The sequence below is a fragment of the Hemitrygon akajei genome, chromosome 21 (genome assembly GCF_048418815.1).
Source record: "Hemitrygon akajei chromosome 21, sHemAka1.3, whole genome shotgun sequence".
NCBI classification, from domain to species: Eukaryota; Metazoa; Chordata; class Chondrichthyes; order Myliobatiformes; family Dasyatidae; genus Hemitrygon; species Hemitrygon akajei.
In genome coordinates, this window is record NC_133144.1 from 50,547,042 (window position 1) to 50,561,222 (window position 14,181).

The 14,181-nt window shown below is 39.2% G+C and overlaps 1 protein-coding gene across 3 annotated transcripts in view; it reads right to left on the bottom strand.

Moving 5' to 3' along the window:
* The window catches only part of micu1 (mitochondrial calcium uptake 1), a 130,688-nt gene that overhangs the window by 92,587 nt on the left and 23,920 nt on the right, over positions 1–14,181 (bottom strand). For all 3 annotated transcript variants that reach the window (XM_073025386.1, XM_073025384.1, XM_073025385.1), the window contains 2 exons: positions 13,397–13,477; positions 4,394–4,558 (listed from right to left, as the gene is read on the bottom strand). In XM_073025386.1, coding sequence (XP_072881487.1) covers positions 4,394–4,557 — 164 coding nt within the window. In that variant the 5' untranslated portion in view covers position 4,558; positions 13,397–13,477. The remainder of the gene's footprint in view (positions 1–4,393; positions 4,559–13,396; positions 13,478–14,181) is intronic.

Here is a 14,181-nt window from a genome sequence, read left to right on the forward strand (position 1 = left end):
CTGATGGGTAAAAGCCTTGTTATCTTAACCTTTCCTCACTTGAGAAACTCATTATCGGAGGAATCAATCTGCTGAACCTCAATTAACTTTGATCCCTTGATTCAAAATCACTGATTCAGATCATGAACGGTGATCTCAGCATCAGCCCTTGGGAACCCACTGGTCTTAAATTCTCAATCCAAAACTGAATAATTTATTCCTACTGTTTCGTCTGTTCAATCTTCCATTTATGAAAGAAAATGAGTTCATATCAGGAGGATAAAAGTGACCAAAATAAGAGTAAGAAACAGAGTTACTTTAAACTAAGATGTTTATAAGAGGAGCATTTGATTGCTCAGGGCTTGTACTCGCTGGAGTTTAGAAGAATGAGGGGGGATCTAATTAAGAGCTATTGAATATTGAAAGGCCTAGATTGAGTGGACATGGAGAAGATGTTTCCTATAGTGGAGGAGTCTCAGACCAGAGGGAACAGCCTCAGAATAAAAAAGATATTCTTTTAAACCAGAGATGAGGAGGAATTTCATTCGCCAGATGCTGATGAATCTGATGGAGCTCATTAGCCTGGGAAGGCAGTCCATCTAAGAGAGGGAAAACTCTATACCCACTCATGGGAAAGGCTTCGAGAGTAAACCCCGAGAACAAATCTGGAGCTGGAGTCCCTAAGGCAGTCCGACGTTGCTTTCAACCTTGCTTTGGCAATTTCTGCGACGACACTGGTGCCAAGCTGTATCGGCCCTTGTCCTTCCCTTGGACAACATCGGTGTCATGGAGAGGGGAGACTTGCAGCATGGACAACTGCCGATCTTCTATACAACTTTCCCCAGGCCTGCGCCTGGAGATGACACTCCAAGACTTTCCAGGCACAGATCCATGGTTTTGCGAGACTAATGGATACCACCAACATTGCCACAGACAGCTGTGGAGGCCAAGTTACTAGGTATATTTAAAGTGGAGGTTGATAGGTTCTTTATTAGTAAGGGTGTCAAAGGCAGGAGAATGGGATTGAGAGGGATAATATATCAGCCATGACAGAATGACAGAGCAGACTCAACAAGCCAAATGGCCATATTCTGTGCCTGTATCTATAGACTTATGTTGACAAAAGCAAAAATACTACAGGCAGTGAAAACTTGTCAGATCTGGCAAAACGTGTGGAGAATCTAAGTTTACATTTCAGTCAATGATCTTTCCTTGGCCTAAAATGCTTTTCACCCTCCACAAATTTTTGAAAGTTCCAATAGTTTCTCTTTCTTTTGTATTATATTTGACTTAACGTTCCAAAATGATTTACAAGCAGCTAACTACTTTACTTGGAGGAATATTTACAAAACCCAAGTAAATCATTATTGAATGGTTTACTTTATGAAGTGATGCCTTTTTGGATTGATCTTTGATCCAATGTCCTTATCTGGGTCTTCAGATGAATTGATCATACACAATAGGATGCATAATTAAAAGAGCAGGAAATCAAGCATCTTGGACAAATATCATAGAAGAGTGAGATAAACCAATCATTAAGTTAATTTACAGAACAGACACAAGAGACGACAGATGCTGGAATTGGTAACAATACACAATCTGCTGGAGGAACTCAGCACATCGAGTAGCTTCAGTGGGAGGAAAGAAACTGTCAACATTTTGGAACCCTGTGTCATGACCCAAACTATCAACAAATTCTTCCCACCTGGCAATGCTGCTCGACCTGCTGAGTTTTTCCAGCAAATTGTTGCTATTCGTTCGTTATAGCTGTCGACATTTGCTGCTGTCTTCATAGTTTTACAGTTACATTTTAAAAAGTAACATATTGTTCATTAATTCTTTAGGACATTTCTATTACTAAGTGGCTCTTGATCTTCATTTGCTACCACAAGTAACAAACTACTGATATAACTGTTCAGATAACACAAGTTTAGGATAGTTAACATACATCTGCTCCCATTTGTTGAGCTTTGCTTTTCAAGTGTTTTGAAATGTTATGTAAAGTTTTTTTAATTAATTTGCTTAAAATGAAGATAAAGCAATCCTTTCAAAAATATCGATGTAATCCTGATAAACCAAGAAGTGATACATAAAGTAATAGCAACACACACAAAATGCTGGTGGAATGCAGCAGGCCAGGCAGCGTCTATAGGGAGAAGCGCTGTCGATGTTTCGGGCCGAGACCCTTCGTCAGGACTAACTGAAAGGAAAGATAGCAAGAGATTTGAAAATAGGAGGGGGAGGGGAAATGCGAAATGATAGGAGAAGACCGGAGGGGGTGGGGAGAAGCTGAGAGCCAGAAAGGTGATTGGCAAAAGGGATACAGAGCTAGAGAAGGGAAAGGATCATGGGACGGGAGGCCTAGGGAGAAAGAAAGGGGGAGGGGAGCACCAGACGGAGATGGAGAACAGGCAGAGTGGGAAAAAAAGAGGGGAAAAAAAACTAAATATATCAGGGATGGGGTAAGAAGGGGAGGAGGGGCATTAACAGAAGTTAGAGAAGTCAATGTTCATGTCATCAGGTTGGAGGCTACCCAGCCGGTATATAAGGTGTTGTTCCTCCAACCTGAGTGTGGCTTCATCTTGACAGTAGGAGGCGGCCATGGATAGACATATCAGAATGGGAATGGGACATGGAATTAAAATGTGTGGCCACTGGGAGATCCTGCTTTCTCTGGCGGACAGAGCGTAGGTGTTCAGCGAAACGGTCTCCCAGTCTGCATCGGCTCAAAGTAATAACTTTTTAAAATCATCTAACCTCAGCTCAATTACTACAAAACTTGAACAGCTCTAAATAAAAGAATTCAAACAAATTAATTTTGGTTGTACACTATTAATAGAGAATTGTTTCTAAACAATGCTATCCACATAGATAAGAGTCTTGGTGTTCACCTGGCGGAGAATCTCACCTGGTCCTTCAACACCAGCTCCACAGCCAAGAAAGCCCAGCAGCATCTCTACTTTCTGCGAAGGTTGAGGAAAGTCCATCTCCCATCCCCCATCCATACCACATTCTACAGAGGATGTATCGAGAGCATCCTGAGCAGCTGCATCACTGCCTGGTTTGGGAATTGCACCGTCTTGAATTGCAAGACTCTGCAGCGGATAGTGAAGTCAGCTGAGAAGATCATTGGGGTCTCTCTTCCCACCATTACAGACATTTACACCAGACGCTGCACCCACAAAGCTAACAGCATTGTGAAGGACCCCACGCACCCCTCATACAAACTCTTCTTCCTCCTGCCATCTGGCAAAAGGCACCGAAGCATTTGGGCTCTCACGACCAGACTGTGCAACAGTTTCTTCCCCCAAACCATCAGACTCCTCAATACCCAAAGTCTAGACCAACATCTACATCATTTATTATTATATTGAAATTTGTCCTCTACTGTGCCTATTGTCTTGTTTATTATTTATTTATTAATTAATTGATTATTGTACTGCCTTACACTGTTTTGTGCACTTTATGTAGTCCTGTGTAGGTCTGTAGTCCAGTATAGTTTTTGTGTTGTTTTACATAGTCTACTGTAGTTTTGTGTTGTTTCATATAGCACCATGGTCCTGGAGGAACATTGTTTCGTTTTTACTGTGTACTGTACCAGCAGCTTTTGGTCGAAATGACAATAAAAAGTGACTTGACTTGAAGCAACAATTAAAGAATAATTGACGCAAAGTAAACATTATTACGTTGTGGCAATTCAGTATTACACCATGAGTACTCTTCCTAGTGATAGACTGCCTTGGGGTGTGAGATCCAGAGGTTACGTTATAGGACTAGCTATCCTGAGGACCGGACTGATTATCCAGAGTGAAAATCCAAATTCTATTTTGGCGGACAGGGTACTTAAATTCAGTTAATTAAGCAAAAAGCTAGTTCATCAATTACGATACTACTGAATTGCCATAAAAACCCAACTGGCTCGCTAATGTTCTTCAATTAAAAACTTGTCATCCTGACATATTCTGGCCTATTTATATCACCCCAGACTGATAGAAACCTGGTTGACGGTCTTTTAAAATGGCCTAGAAAGCCACTCGGGGATAATCTGGGGCATTAAATAATGACTGCCAAAGATGCTTGGAGATTTAGTATAAATGAAAATAACAGGGTGGTAAGCTGGAAGAAAATTGTCAGTGATAAAATTTTCTATTTCATTTGAAATAATATTGTGTGTGTTGGACCAAAGTGACTTACTCTGAGCCCTCTATCCAACAGTACCTGCTCATCAGGAAGTTTAACAAAATAATACAGTAATTTTCTTGCAGAATGATGCATGATAACACCACAATTTCCCCTCTCCCTGCCACCATCTAAAATTGCCTTCCTCTCAAAGACAATGAGATTATATATTGGTCATTTTTAAAAATGAAATCACACCCTTCTGTGTATTTCTGACAATACAAACTTCTCTTACCTTTTCCATAATAAGCCTGTTGTTGCTGAAACAGCTGTCACTCCAGCAAATGTTGCTATCATCAATCTGTGCCGACGCTTATTTGTGGTTGCTACTGCTCTATAGTATTGTCTGGAGAAGTTGCCAAAAACTGCCACTGCAGGCAGAATTCTGAAGTGAAACATTCTGCAAGTAGAACCAGAAAATATTTAGTGTCATTCACACTTTCTGTCTGCTTAACCATTTTTACTGGAGTTTATGTTCAGTTCTTGAGCAGTTGGGTACCCCTTCTTCATAACAGTCACGTTCCAAATGAAATGTTACCCAAAGAATCTCGTACTGATTCATAAGCCAAGAGGATTGAGGATATTAAGAAGCCTACCGAGTTACCTGTTTAACATTTCAACCTCAACAAATATCAGTAGAAATGGATGAGTTGATTATTCATGGAGGCTTCACGTCAGACCTCATTCTATGCCCATCCACAGAAAAGCAGTGAACAACAACAAAAAGAAATCAGGTATCAAATGATGCTTTGGGTCCTCATTGAGTACAATATCTCTTACTCAGTGCCATGAATTATCTACTTTTTCCTCTTTTATACAGACCACTGTAGGATTTACTCAGTAAATGTGTGAGAACATTTCTACATGCTGGATTGGATATCAAAACTATTTAAAAGGATAACATTTATTCTGTATGTTGCACATCTAGACTTCTTACAAGCATGAAAAGACTTTAAAGAATTTCATTACTTCTGTTTGGAAATTATGGAACTTGGAAAATGTGTACCTGCCTTGCAGGAGGCAGCTTGTTTCAAATTTCGACCACCACCAAATACAAAGTGAACAATGAATAAGAAATGCTATTGTGAACACCAGGATTCACAGAATTCAGATGTTTTTCAGACATCAGATGCACACTGAAATTAACGTCAATTCTTCAGCAGAGGTAAAGCAACATCATGTACCTCCATGAGTTTTTGCTACATCAAGGTAAGTGAGACATTCTCTTATGAGAGCTTATATCCTAAAATCCATGCCTTCCCCTTCACAAAATATTAGCTCATTGGATTGTAAAAGAAAAAGATAATTTGAAAATTAGTTTTAAGCATTCATGCTAATGGTAATGGGTTAAATTTTGAAATCTTGGCAAGAATTTTGATTCCTGGATAATTTAAAATCAATAATTAACAGGGCCTCTGATCCAACAACCTAAATGCAATCCCATTATATATTTCTTCAGTATAAATATTCTGGCAGCCATTCTCCAAAAGTCAATTTGAAATTTTCTGTTTATCTATAAACTTTAACTGACTTTACAATATTTTATCATTATCTATTTTACTTACTCTCGAGCTTCTCCAAAACTCTGTCTGCAACTTCAAATGGGCAGAGCTTAGAAAAAAATCTAACAGTATATTCCTTTCAAATACTGTTACTTCAACAATATTATATACATTGTTATTTCAAAAGTGGAACTTGAAATGAAACAAGGATATAACAAAATAATGTACCTTTGCATTTTTCGCTGTAATAGAAATAAAACTTTAAACGTATGGGGCAACTAGTGTGATGCTGCCACAGCTTAGGGCATCGGAGTTTGGAGTTTAATTCCAATATGTTTATAAGGAGTTTGGACTCTCATACTACTGTGATTATTGTGATAAAGGCATGGTGGCAGTAAGAATAATCACAAATAAAATGAAAAATAATACATGACTTTCTTTTTACTCAGGTGCAATCAATTTCTGGAAAATGTTATCCTTAGTCACTTCTCCAGTTTCTTACAAAATTACTTTGTCCTAGATCTTGGCTATTGTTCGCCTCTCAAAACTTTCCCCCTCTCCAATTTATATCCCCATAGGAAGGGCTCAGCTTCCAACTCATTGCAAGCAGAGAATCCCTGGAGGGAGTAAAGGCCCATTAGCTCATTTTATATCATTTTGCTAACTCTCACTCTAACTTCAAAAGACAACCATCCAAACCAACAATTTAACCACAATTTTGGCTCAACTTTCTTTTGATTGCTAGTGCACTATCCATTTAAGTATTTATAGCTTCAATAATAGAGTTAGTTATGTAACAGACCTATAACATGAATAATTATGAACAATTCTTAACTTCCCAAGGTATCAAATGTAGAAATCAAACTTCAATTAATTACAATATTAAAACTGGAGAATGTACCACGCAGAGAGAAAGCGTATTGAACGAGAACACTTTTGAGGACTTGGCTGGCTAACCAATGAAAGCTAAATAACAGGTCTTAAATTTCAGTATTTAAATACTTAATACTACTTGGAGATATTCTGCTCTTTCTTTATTCTATTTATATTTATAAAGATAAACTGAAGAGCATTTTGTTGTACAGATAAGTGATGAGATCCAAAAGTCCTTGGAAATATTTTTGTACATGCAAACATTTTAATGGACATTATCCAATAAGCAAATTGAAGAGAATATATTTGTTTATTCAAATTAACATTAAACACTCAATATTCTATTCTTCTCAAACTGCAATCATTAATATGCCAGAAATTATTACCATAGCATATTGTAGAAAATTTGGACAGTTTAATACTGTGGCAATTTACCTATAATTCTCAATAGCTCTGCAGTGCTGTCTCAAAATACAGAATCTCAGTAAACCTCTGTAGAGGATAAAAACCAAAGGGGAGATACACTCAGTGGCCACTTTATTAGGGACAAATATCTAATCAGCCAAATATGTGGCAGCAACTTAATATATAGAAGCATGCAGATATGGTCAAGGGGTTCAGTTGTTGTTCAGACCAAACATGAGAATGGGGAAGAAATGTGATCTAAGTGACTTTGACCATGGTATGATATGATTGTTGGTGCCAGACAAGATGGTCTGAGTATCTCAGAACCTGCTGATTTCCTGTGGATTTTCACAAGCAACAGTTTCTAGAGTTTAACAAGAAACATCCAGAGAGTTGCAGTTCTGTATGCAAAAACACCAGGTTAATGAGAAAGGTCAATTGAGAATAGCCAGACTGGTTCAAGATCACAGTAACGTGACAGGAACTTAAAGACTCATGCGTTACGACAGTAATGTGCAGAAGAACAGCTCTGAATGCACATGTCAAACCTTGAAGTGGATGGGCTATAGCAGCAGAAGACCACAAGCATACACTCAGTGGCCTCTGGAGGTACCTAATAAAGCTGCCACTGAGTGTAAATTGAATACACAGATCAAACAATGCAGCTATCGTGCCATATCTCTAAGGGGTAAAGATGTGGAAAGGTACAGGTCCAAGTTCTCCATTCCTGGAGAAAGGCGAGAGCAAAGTAATGGTCAGAGTGAGGAAAAAAAAAATCTATAAGAAAGGACTTCATCTAGCGTAAGGTTTCTGGTCAAATTGAATACTAAATACAATGCAAGTAATTTCCTGAGATTAATGTTGCTTGAATATTCCTACCCTAGATAAATTTCCTTGACTTCTATAATTACATCTCATATCAGCAATCAACATCAAAATCTTGAAAATATATTACGCTGTTTCGCAAATAAATTGCAGAGATAATAGATTTAAAATTACTCAGCCCAGAAGGCAATTCCAGTGATATTCCAGAAAAATACTGCCACAACTAATTATATCCAATAAATATGGTGTTGCATTATGTCCAAATAAGAGCATAGATAGCACCCTTCAAAGGAAAAAAAGAATTTAGGTTGCCCTTGCCATTGTTTGGCAAATCTCAATTATACTTAATGATTTGTATTCAGCAAAAAAGGTTTTACTTTCCTCATGTTGCCTAGTGTAACATTTTGTTGAATGCATTATCTTAATGATTACTAGTTGTCAATAACTAAACAAAGTATCTATTGTTATGCATTCCTCATATCCAAACAGAGAGAGAAGTGCGGCATAAACACAAGAGATTCTGCAGGTGCTGAAGATCTAGAACAACTCACAAAATGCTGGATGAACTCAACAGGTTAGGCATCATCTATAGAGGGCAATAAACAGTCAATGTTTCAAGCTGTAGGACTAGAAAGGAAAGGGGCAGAGGTCAGAATAAAAAGGTGAGGAGAGGGGAGCTGACAGCTGATGGGTGGGACCAGGAGAGGGATAAAGTGGGTGGTGGGGGAGCAAGCACGAAATACAAAGCTATAGGTGATAGGTGGAAGAAGTAAAGAGCTGAAGAAGGAATCTAATAGATGACATTGAACCATGGAAGAAAAGGAAGGAAGGGAACCAGAAGGAGGTGTTGTACAGGTGATGAGAAGAGAAGGGGTAACCAGAAAGATGAAAAGGAAAATAGAGGATGCAGGGAGGAGAAACAACTGGAAGTTTAAGAAATTAATGCTCATGCCATCAGGTTGGAGGCGACCCAGATGACATTTGGGATGTTGCTCCTCAAGCCTGAGTTTGGTCTTTACTGCAGCAATAGAGGAGGCCATGTCAGAATGGGAATCTGGAATCAAATTGAAGTGGTTAGTCACTGGAAGATCCTGCCCTTAAAGACACTGGCATTTTTGGCAGCAATGAAGGTCCTCCATCTCCAGCTGTGTTCAGGGCTTCTTTCGTTGTGTTTGTAGCTCCCTCTCAATTTTCCACTAGTGTCCGTCATGCTAGTCCCAGGTGAATAATCAGAAATATCATCGCACTCTGATGTACAGAAGGATTCTTCTTTGCTGTTTCCATAACAATTTTATTTTACCAGTCAGAGTTGTTAGCCCTGAACTGAACCTCCAAACCTGCAGGACTGGTGAATTGCTTAGTCTGGCCTCCACCTTTTGACCTGCTTTGCATGGATGACCCTACCAAGTGCCAAAGCATGAAGCTCCACTCTCTGGGTCACTGAGACATGCAAGCCTAAAAACTACAACTAGATTGTGGTCCTCTTGAAAACAATCTACATTAAGTCTCACCAAAGTACAGAGGGCCTCACTGGGAACACAGATGACAACAGATGACCCTGACAGACTCACAAGTGAAGTGTCACCTCTGCTGGAAGGACTGTTTGGGATCCTGACTGGTGGTGAGCAAGGAGGTGTAGCACGTATCAGGCTTGCTAGGAGGGAGATTTGTGAGAAGAGACAGGTGGACAAAGGAGTCATGTTGAGAGTGTGCCCTACAGAAAGCACAGGGGAGGGGGTAGGGGGTGGGAGTGGAAGATGAGCTCAGTGATACGATCCCATTGGATAGTTCAAAAGTTTAGGAGAATAATGTGCTGGATACAGTGGTAGGTAAGGATAAGGGGAATCCTATCTGTATGATGGTGGGAGGATGGCAGATATGCAGGAAATGGGCAGAGATGTAGATGAGGGAAACCTTCATCCACATCTCCACCACTGAAGAATGGAAGTGTAAAGGGATTCGATGTCCCTAATAAAAATAAGGAAAACTCAGCCAGTGAACTTAAAGTGACTGAAGTGGCAGAGAGCATGTGAAGTGTCACATATGTAGGTAGGAAGGGATTAAACCAAGGAAGACAAAATGCAGTCAAGGTATGTGAATAGAAACTTAATAAGCTTACTGGGACAGTCAGGTTTGTGGATCTAGGTAGAAAATAGAAAGGAAGAATGCGAGTCATGGGAACTATAAGTTTGGAGGTAGTGAAAAGGAGATCACCAGAGTAGATTTTATTTATTTAGAGATACAGCTTGGAAAAGGCCCATCTGGCCCAATGAGCCATACGGCCCTTCAACTCACCTATTTAAACCTAGCCTAATCACAGGACAATTCACAATGACCAATTAACCTACTAACCAGTACACTTCTGGACTGTGGGAGGAAACTGGGGTACCGAGAGGAAACTCACAGGAAGGATGAACAAACTTCCTACAGGGGATGCTGGAAATGAACTCTGAACTCCAACACCCTGAGCTATAATAGTGTCATGCTAACTGCTACACTACTCTGGCACCCTATGAGATTGGTGATGTGATACAATAGATAAATGCTCTTAGCGGGGTCCTGTGTAAGATATAAGTGAGTGAAGATGTTTAACAGCTGCCATCCGACCTCAGCAAAGTAGAACTCAGTCAGCTGGACTACAACAACACCCCCCTTGTCAGGAAGTTTGATGATGAGGGTGGGATTGGTGTAGAGAGTAGAGGGCATGCATTCAAAAGGGGTAAGGTTAGAATAAGAGAAAGAAGTAGTGAAGTTGAGATAGATGAGACCCAGAACAGACAGAGGGGAGGTGGAGGAATGAAGATGAGAGAAGGGGTCAGTGATGGTGGGTGGGAAGCTCTTGTCAAAGAAGTTCAGAGATGAACACAATGGAAGAAGAGCTTGGTATCACTGCAGCCACAGAACACATTGAAGTGTGGGCGCAGAAGGACAAAGTTAAGGTTCCTGCTGAGGACACAACTTTCTGCCTCAGAGAGGGGAAAGTCGGTAAGGATGGTGAAGACATAGCAGGGGTTGTCACAATAGTATTCCAACATCGAACAATTCTACAGCATTTTATAAATTAAAATAATAGCAATAGTGATCAGGACAATGATATTCACTCCAGTAAACTGATTTACATACTTGGTAACATTACTTAACAAGTTAACAAGAGCGCAATCTCATTGTTTCCCTTATCATCTGTTATTAAGAGTTCAGTACACCTCCATGTTAGAGGGGCTACGTTCCAAGGAAACTGTGATCAGAAGAGGGCAAAGTTAGAATAAGAGATAATATAGCATTGAGGATACCATTCTATAGTATAGAGGATACTAATGTAATTTACTGTAACAGGAACATTTGCAAAAATTGATAAATTTTTGTCTCTCTTACATTTTACATTTGCTTTACTCACATAAAATCTATAAGGGTGTAATTCTATTATTCAAATGCCATAATAAAGGGTACACTGTAGTTTGAATTATCTCTGGACTCAGGTACTCATTGTGAAACTAAACTGTAATATCATGCAGTGTACAGAATTGAAATGATACTGTAAGAAATTACAGCAAATATATTACACATTATAGCTCACAGCAAGTTTCAAGTAACTATCTTCAACACATCAGGAGCACAAATAATGCTGTTCAACACCACTGCACATCTATCACTAAAATTGGGAGTGTGCAAAAGGTTATAAATAATTTTAATAAATCTGAGAAGAAAGTCAGCTGTCAAAAATAATCAACTGCCTAAAAGTTTTAATAACTTGATAAAATATTTTGGCTGCAAATAAGCAGAAAGAACAGTGTTACCACATGGGTTTTCAGTTGACACAGAAACAAGTTAGCTTATGAAAGTCAACCTGAGCCCAAGATTCAACAGCAATCTCAGTGCTCAAAAATAATTAAAATTACTCCAATTTTTATTTTGAAAAGCATTGGAAAGGAAAGGGATAATGAAAGCTCCTTAGCCCTGTTGACAAAATGATGATGTAATCAGAAAATGGGGAAATGTCATTGTTGAGTTCAGTCTTAAAACTGCAGGAACAGCGATGAGGAACACCAGAACTATGTATATTTGTATCTGTTGCCTTACATAGAAATACTAAGAGGGGACATTGAGCTTCTATAACAAGACGCAATTAATGGTACATGTTCATTAACTTGTACAACTCTACAAGGTCTGGTAAAAGTGATTTGCATATTACAGAAAAACATAATAGAGGGAAAAAATGGAATTATTTTAAACTGAAAGAATCTGACAGTAGATTTAGTTATCAATCACTAAGATTAGGATCCAGCTTTTGAACAAGATGTTTTCAGGTACAGGTGTATAATGCACAATATTTGTGGCACAAAGAAATCAATTATTAATCTTCTGCATTAAATACAGGTAGTCCCTGAGTTACGAATGTCCGACTTGCGGACAACTCGTACTTATGAACCGAGGAAGGAGAACGCCGTCCGCCATTTTAAGTTGTTGCTGTTGACACTGTGTTGAGTGTTTAACTTTGTATTTGGCTTAAATTTTTCTTAGTAACATTCACCCTGACCCCGCCCCCCCCCACCCCCGTTTGAGTCGGCTGGTGGCGCAGTGAGATCAGCGCCAGGCTCGAGAACAGAGGATTCCGGATTCGATCCAGTGACAGACTGCTCCCGTGCCGGGTTGATGTCGATCCAGTGACTCCCGTACCATCCATACCGGGTTGATGTCGAGCTCGCAACTCGACCTTTTAAAAAAAAACACTGCCACCTCCAGTTTAAATTCCCACGCAGAATATTGTGGAGGATCAAATACCCAAACCCAGCACAGCCCCCACTTGTCCCATTTAGCCTGTCTCAGTGCGGTGGAGTGTAGGACCCGGGGAATTCAGTGCAGTGGTCCTTAGGACCCAGCAGACCTCAGAAGCTGGCAGAGCTTGGGACCCACCACCCGCAGTGTTTCTGTTCCATTGATGGGAAGCGATCACAATTGAAAATAAAGTGGAAATAATAAAGCGTTTGGAAAGAGGTGAAACGTCATCGGTCACTGGAAAGCGTTAGGCTACAGTCAGTCAATGATTGGAACAATTTTAAAGGATAACAGATAAAGTGAGAATAATGGAGCGCGTGAAAGGCCCTGCCCCAATGAAAGCTACAATTATTACTAAGCAACGCAGTGGTTTAATTATTGGAATATATACGTTTCTTAAATGTTTTATATGCATAGAAAGGTAAAATATATACTACCGGTATATACTAAGACAAACATTTGACTGACTGACGCTAAATAATACCAGATGTTCTTGTTCCGACTTACGTACAAATCTGACTTAAAGATGGACTCAGGAACGGAACTCGTACGTGACCCGGGGACTGCCTGTATAGATGTTTGCTTTTGCTCCTTTTGGCTTTATATTAATAGTTATAACTTGAATACAAATCTTCTAGATAATCTGAATCAGATGGCATATTACCCTAAACACTCAACAGTGATGAAAATGGTGATTGGTCCCCTAGCCAGCCCCCAAAATCCAACACCATTCATTCCTTTTTACCAAAATAAAATAGTTTCATCAACTGAGACCCTCATCTCTTCAGTGCACAACATGAATTTCACATGCATATACTAGAATAGATCAACAGAATGCACAGCAAAACGACAAGACATACCTCCAGTGTTACTTTGTTTCCCAATAGATGGCAAATTTCTGCTTACTCTTGGAATGAAGTTACCACCATTCAGATCACAATCTAGAAGTAGAAATAAGACAATCTTAACAAAAACTTGAGTGCATTATACATGTACAAGTAAATGAAGCACCACTTCAAGCAAGGTTTTCCTCAGAATTAACACCACAAAAAAGATTCAAGGCCTAAGCCTTATCATAAGATTTAGCAAATAAACCCTCAAATTTCCAGAAACACTTCATACGGTACATACCATTTTGTGGAGAGTGGGGTGCTCGTAAAATCAGAGAACACCAGGAAAAGGAAATTAAATATACACAGAGAGCTTTCCTGCTTGTGCGGGGTAATATAAACAAAATTTGATTTGAGTATGAAAAGCTGAAAAATATTTTGAATATAAATTTAAAGTACAAGGTAATGTTTCATATGAAAAATAAGTCAATTTTGTCATCTTTTAGTACTTTTTTTTACTAAATGCAGTTTGTTGCAGTTGTACAAATTCAATTTAAGTCATTGGTATATCTGATAACTATTTGATGTATGAAATGTGACTAGCAGGAAATATCTGGAAATAGCCCGAAAATTGACTTTGAAAGCATGGATTTAGAACACAAACCAGAACTACACAGGAACAGGCCCCATGGCACCACATGGATGGTGGGCCAAAGTAAACTAATTTTCTTCTGCCTGTGCATGATCCATATTATTCCATTCCCTGCATAAGATATAGGAGCAGAATTAGGGCAATTGGCTTACTGGGTCTGCTC